The sequence below is a fragment of the Acanthisitta chloris genome, unplaced genomic scaffold (assembly GCF_000695815.1).
Source record: "Acanthisitta chloris isolate BGI_N310 unplaced genomic scaffold, ASM69581v1 scaffold8206, whole genome shotgun sequence".
NCBI classification, from domain to species: domain Eukaryota; kingdom Metazoa; phylum Chordata; class Aves; order Passeriformes; family Acanthisittidae; genus Acanthisitta; species Acanthisitta chloris.
Window position 1 is genome coordinate 136,198 of NW_008676493.1, and position 7,229 is coordinate 143,426.

Here is a 7,229-nt window from a genome sequence, read left to right on the forward strand (position 1 = left end):
TCCATGAGTGATAAATACACCTGCAGAGGGAGCAAAACATACATTATTACTGCTAGCATTTCATTTTTGGTCAAAGGAAATAACTTAGAACACGTACTGGCCAAGAGGAAGAGATCGTTTGAAAGTTTAACTAAAACATGTTTCAGAATAAATGCTCATTCCACTGTGTAATAATATGTGCTTTCAGTCTAGCTAGCAGCTCCCCAGTTTTGGCTTAAAATCACTACATCTATACTTTTATTAAAAGTAAATGATTTCTTAGCTAGTTAGTTCAACAGTAAGTTCTCTGTTTTACAGCCTGGTTGTTAATGGTGCAATAATCCATTCAAATGAGTATAAAACTTCTCCAGTCACATTAGAAGCATGGAATTTATTTCAAACAGTATCATAAAGTACAAAAATCTTTCTCCGAGGTGAGGCTTAAAGGGGAGTTTCAGACCTAGGATATATGGAAAATCTAGACAAAAGGAAGGTATTTCTTACAATGAGAGTGGTCAGGCACTGGCACTAGTTGCCCAATTGGCCCCACCCCTGGAAATGTTCAAGGTTAGGTTGGGTGGAGCTCTGAGCAACCCAATCTAACTGGAGATGCCCCTGCTCACAGCAAGGGGGTTGGACTGGATGACCTTCACAGGTCTCTTCCAAACCAAACCCTAGGGGTGGAGGCAGTACTCTAGGTGGGGTCCCATGAGAGTGGAGCAGAGGGGCAGAATCACCTCCCTCAACCTGCAGGCCACACTTCTTCTGATGCAGCCCAGGATGCAGTTCCTTTTCTGGGCTACAAACGCACAATGTGCTGCAAACACACATTGACAGAACATGATGAGCTTCTTGCCATGCAACACCCCCAAGTCTTTCTCCTCAGGGCTGCTCTCAATCCATTTCCAAATATATCAAATTATCTCTCAGGGGACTTCAATAAATCTCTTCTTTTACTTCCTGTGTTCAGAATCAGACATTCATCTCTGTGTTTTGAGAGGAGACTCACAGTTCCATGAGATATTTTGAGTAGTTAATTATACCATGAACCACAGACTAGCTGACAGCTGCAATTGCTGATTATAAATTGACAGAAAAATGGTAGATTTCTGGGTACCTGAGCTTGATCTGCTGCTGATTTTTTAACAGCAGATCTCATAAAAGCTTGTGTGTGGGCTCCATACCTATAACAGATGCAAACAGTTCTGGAGTGGAGCTTCCTGCTGCCATGAATGTGGCTCCAGCAACATCTTCACTCAAATGTAGTTTCTGGAAGAAACAATTCATAATTTCAGCACTGCTGCTGTATTTACATTGCAGAATTTTACAATTGCAAAGATAGTAGCACCTTTTTTGGTCATAGTGCTGTTAAAGGATGAACAGTCACTATGTTATAAAATTAAACAATGCCTTCTGAGAAGGCAAATATACTTCGGGCAAGTAAAATGTTTATATGCTATCTCAGTGAAATGTCAGATAAAATCCCCTACTTAGATGTAACTAAGCAGTCAATTGTGGCTTACATGTAGCTGATCAGCGAAAAGTATCTGCAGATTCAAAAAGATTGTAAACATCCCAAATTTTTTTCATTAATTTACCTTTGGAACTCTAAACACAATCACTCAAGAATTAAGGGCAATTCTTGGGGCTTCTAAAATTTGAAAATAAAAATCCATAAGAGAAAAGTCTAAGGTCTGTGAATAAATCTTACGAGCTGCAGGCCTGATTCTGGCTTCACTTTACAACAGTGGTAATCAAAAGTGAGTCCCCTGACACAGATAAAATTAGTCCAATTAGACACTGAGAGGCCTGTCGATGGTAGACAGATCTATTTTTATTTCAGTGTCTCTTAAGCACTAATAGGATATAGATAACCTAGAGTTCTCAGACCAGTATAAACATGTGTAGCCCCATAACTAGGCTGCATCAATTCCACACTGTCTGAACATCTTTCCCTTGAACTATAAACAAGGTTTTGTGGAGGAGCTTTTTCTTTTTTGAGATTGTCTAGGATTGTCTTTAGTACATTATGTTTTTTTCAACGATAGAAAAGTGATTAGTGACAGAAGGACAAGTATAAAAATCCTGTGTTTTTCATGCTGTTTGCCTGAAAACATTTTGAGCTGATGACAATGGCATCCTACAGAACCTAACAAAACATAAACACAAGCCCTTATGGTACCATTTGATCTATTACCACTCATACTGCTGCAAGAGCTCAAACCTATGAGCGCAATCTGAACTCTTCTTAGCTGTCTCAATGTTCAGCAGAGTATGAGACAAGAGGTTAAGATTTTATGAAGGATCAGTAACCATTAATTGGTACAACCAACTGGTGTAACTCCAATATGGTGTCTAATGTGCATGCTGAAGACAGAAAATCTGAAAAGGCAAAGAAAAGATCCCTACTGAGTATTTTACTATTACTGACTGCCTGCCTTATTCTTCTATTTGTTCTGCTACTAAGTACATAACTCTGAGCAACACTAACAGGAATTTAGTATGCATAGCCATAGAAAAATACACTTATTAGGTAGCTACAGGACTTTTTCAGAAAATGGTAATTCACATTTTGTTAAAAAGCAAAGGAGATGAGATTTTCATTTTGTCCTCAAGAAGGAATTAAAATCTATGCTTGCATTTTGTATTAATTTTGGGGTAGTTCATCGAAGTCTTACTTAACACAACATTTACATGCCAAGTACAAATTCTGTCCCTATCAACTCACTTAATTAGAATCCTACAGGCAATTTTGCAAAGTATAATCAACAATTATGTAAAGGAGTTGCATTTATTTACTTCTCATTCCATACCAAACCAAGGTACATACTTTTCTCACACATTCTCCCTTTCCTCCACTTTATGCTGGGACTGCATGCACTTCCTTTCTCCTCCCTAATGCAGTGGTAGATGTGCAATAAGATTTGCATAGCCAACACATTAATTTGTCTATGTATTATTTCTTTTCACAAGGGACTTTTAAAACCAGGAGTACAATAATAAACCCAACTCATCCATATCTCATATCTCTCCTAGCTACACACTGCAGGTATTTTTCCATCTGATCTCATTAAATCTTTGATTTTTTTTCTGTTGAATGTGTCCAGGGGAACAAATGTGCACAGACCACAGGTTCATTTTTTGATGGAAGCTCAAATCACTTGAAAAGGACCAAGGCAAAAAAGCTGACAGGAATGAAATCCAAACAACAGTGACACAAAATGTGATTCTATAATATTCTCTAAATAAATTTCCAGAATAGTAATAAAGTTTTTAACATACCTCACAAATTTTCTCCAAGGATGGAACAAAGAAGTCATCACATACTATGGCCAAAGCATAGAACATATAAAGAGCCTGTAAAGGAAATAAATTCAGGAGATACTTCAGATAATTCCCATACATGAAAAGAGGAACAAAAAGGCAATGCTACCTTTATTCACACTAACTGATAAATTTATGGCATTAAACCAGATCTTTGAATGCAAGATTAAGTTTAGAAGAAGAATGCTTGTCAGATCCTAGAATATGAAAGGTACCACAGCTTGAGAGAATAGGGTGCCACAACAGAGTTCATATATAGAAAAGTAACACATAAGACTTAAAAAGTTATGCAGTCATCCTCTATATTTTCAATTAATTACCAGGCCAAGTAATTTAATAGAAAGCAACATCAGGTTTATTAACAATACTCAAGAAATAATCACACCTGGAAATAAGTGGACCCTGGCACTGGATCACTGAACCAAAAGTCTCAGGAATGGTCCTGGTTCACTGCACACATGTGATTCTTCCTCTGCCTTATGTGGCTTTCTGTGCTGTGCCCATGCAGTGGGCCTAATCTTGCTGTTGTCCATCAAACATAACTTTTTACTTTACTTTCCCGGAGCTGGGAACGAAAAACTGGAGCCTGCAGGCCTTACTTGCTTTGCTCTATCTACAATAAAATTCCACATGACATTTTTCTATATCTCTTCAGGGTTTGTTTTTTCATTTTAATTGTCATTGCATCTTTTGCATAGAGGCACAAAAAGAAAGAAAGAGAATCAAGACTCTTCCACATCATGCTTGATGTCACCCACAAAGGGATCCCAAACTCTGTCTATGCAGATGAAATACAAACAGAAGTCTGTGATCTATGCTGCCAGGACTTCACCTCCAAGAGGATGAATGGGCACTACAAATTCAGACTTGTATCATTTTCTTAAGTAAATCTTAGAGTCATAGAATCATTTAGGTTGGAAGAGACCCTTAAGATCATCAAGTCCAACTGTTAATCTGACAATACAAATTCCACCACTATACCAAAGTCCCTAAGATGCTACTTTTTAAGCATTTGTACCCATACAGACATGTTAGAAATATTGAAATCAAAGTATTAGAAACATGTTGATATATACATAGCTCTACTTAGTAAGATCACTATGATGAATCATATTTTATTAACAAATAAAAGGAAAACAAAAATAAAATAGATAACATAAAAGGAAAACAAAAATGAAGCACAGTAGAGGAAAACTTACAGCAATGATATGAAGCAGAATTCCTCCTTGCTGACGTTCTTTATTTGTAAATAGGTCTTCAGGAAATTCATTAATGGCTGAAAGAGAAATATACTTTTTTTAAAAAAAAATTTACAGCATCTCTAAATGAAAGACTGAAAAATAAGGCTGCTCCTGTGGAAATATATGACCAAACATGAGTGTATATTTGATGTATTGCATTATAGCTTGCCACTACAGAATTTCTTTTCTGCCCTGTAGAAACGACGGAGAGTGGATACTTAGTTATTAATAACCATCACTCCAGTGACTTAAACCAACCTCCACTGTATTAAGAGTTTCACATTCTTAACGCCTTATTTATACTCTCATCACCTCTGTTTCTCCTCTTCCAAAGTGATAAGCACAGGCACAAAAATTCGTCCTGAAATAATATTTCTGGCTTTAAATGTGCCTTGCCTGAAAACTTTTGCAATGGCTATAACCTTCTATCAGGTTCTTAACTAGAAACTTTTTAAAGGGCTCCACAGTTCTGCAAATCATTTCACGAAGATTAAAGTGATTCCAAGTATATTCTTCAGAAAGTCTCCTATCCAAACCTGCTGAAGGAAGGAATGAAACAGAAATGGTAGGTGAATGACAGGAACATGCAAAGGTATGAGTCTGAGAATTATTTCTGACTGACAGTGAAGCTGCGTGGAGCTCAGTTAAAGGATCTATGTTCCACACAAAGGCAACAGAGTGAAAAAAGTATTCCAGATGGTAGAGACAAATATGGTAATTAAATCAAAGGCCTGAAGAAATAGATGAAATAAAAACATTCAGATTGACAAGACAGACAGCGATAAAGATCTGCAGTGCCTCAGACAGAAGTCTGGGAAGTTTAAGGGTGAACATCATTTCACAGAAACATAGAATCGTTGAGGTTGGAAAAGACCTCCAAGTTCACCGAGTCCAACCTTCGAGTGAATACTGCTATGCCCACTAAACTATAGCACTAAGTGCCGTGTCCAGTCGTCCCTTGAACCCTTCCAGGGATGGTGACTCCACCACTTTCCTAAGCAGTCTGTTCCAATGCTTTGCAACCCTCTCAGTGAAGAAATTCTTCCTGACGTCCAACCTGAACCTCCCCTAGTGCAGCTTGAGACCATTTCCTCTTGTCCTGTCACTAGTTGCCTAGAAGAAGAGATCAACCCCTACCTGGCTACAACCTCCTGTCAGGGAGTTGTAGAGGGTGATAAGGTCTCGCCTGAGCCTCCTCTTCTCCAGGCTGAACACCCCCAGCTCCCTCAGCCTCTCCTCATATGACTTAGTCTCTAGACCCTTCACCAGCTTCATTGCCCTTCTCTGGACACACTTCAGCACTTCAATGTCTGTCTTGAAGTGAGGGGCCCAAAACTGAGCAAGGTACCTGAGGTGCAGCCTCACCAGTGCCCAGTACTGGAATTCACTGGAATCCAAATGCACTGAAGTCAGTAAGTTATTATTTAGAAAGAGATGTTCCTTTCCACGAGGAGTTGCACATGTAGTTTACAACAAGATAAGCTGAGAAGGTTCTCATGAACTTAGCATAATACACTGAAACTCCAGGAAGGAAACAAAGGGAATATATGGTTGTCTTCACCATATTCAAGTCTGCCACTTTAAAGAACTGCTTAAGAGCACAATATATGATATTTAGGATGTTCCACTTTCAATTTCAATGCCATAGTTTCTCTATTTCCTGATATAATTCTGCAAACAATAGCCATGAACATAGAAACCAAGAAACTAAGGTATGGTTGATTTTTTTAGCTACTAAACTTCACACACACTAAACCAGTTTATTTTCAGGAAATGTTGTACTGTAACTCTTTGAGGATTATACTTTTTAGAGTATCTTAAATTTGAATTATCTGTAATCACCAAACACACTTGCAGTGAGAGGATAATCTAGTTTTAAAGACCTAAATGACTTCTTATCTCCTCAGAGTTTTGCATAAATACAAAAGTGTCTCTTCTCATTTGTACTGCACATGCCTACATATATTGCATAGATCTCAGCTGACAAAGACTTGAAGAGTTTCTCCATGCATAGCTGAAGATCCTTCAGCTCTGTTTTTTCCTTAGTGCCCACTATCATAACGATATTATTTTTTAATTAATACAGTGGCAGCAGGCAGTGTTTAAAACCTTATATATACATAAATCATACCATTCTTCCAAAAATCAAAGCTACCATTTTACGAAATCTCTCTAAATCCCCTAACCTATTCTTTAAAATCCACTATAGTTTTGTTAAAACTAACATCTATAAAATATTTAGCATAAAATAAAAGTTCAGTAATTGACTGCAATTCCTTTACTGATTTGCATCAGACTTTCCATTAAGATCTGTTCTTACTGTTGCAATCTGACTGGAAGCAATATCAGCACATGATATGTTGAATGAAGCTTTCCAAAGACAGAGGTGCATCTTTTCTTTTCCATCTCAAGACAATAAAAACTATATACATCTGTACTAAATTTTGCTCAGGTACTCCTGAATGTGATCCTACTCCTAAGCAAATGCTCTATTTCTGGTCCTCCTTTTGTCATCACCAGGAAAAAGAAAAGCAGTAGTGGATATAAATATATAAATGCATCGTCACAATAGCACAATAATACCCAATCACTCACTGAATTACTGAATGTCATTCAAGGGTATGCAGAGTACTTCAGTGCCTAAAGATTATCAGCACATCAGCGTTTAGGAGGACTAGCTTCTAG

At 37.7% G+C, this 7,229-nt stretch overlaps 1 protein-coding gene across 1 annotated transcript in view; it reads right to left on the reverse strand.

The window, feature by feature from the left end:
* The window catches only part of SLC24A4 (solute carrier family 24 (sodium/potassium/calcium exchanger), member 4), a gene marked incomplete at its 5' end in the record, with an annotated part of 86,300 nt that overhangs the window by 27,421 nt on the left and 51,650 nt on the right, over positions 1–7,229 (reverse strand). Inside the window, 4 exons of the mRNA XM_009076169.1 lie at positions 1–20; positions 1,164–1,248; positions 3,262–3,336; positions 4,503–4,579. The exon at positions 1–20 is cut by the window's left edge and continues 78 nt beyond it. Coding sequence (XP_009074417.1) covers positions 1–20; positions 1,164–1,248; positions 3,262–3,336; positions 4,503–4,579 — 257 coding nt within the window. The remainder of the gene's footprint in view (positions 21–1,163; positions 1,249–3,261; positions 3,337–4,502; positions 4,580–7,229) is intronic.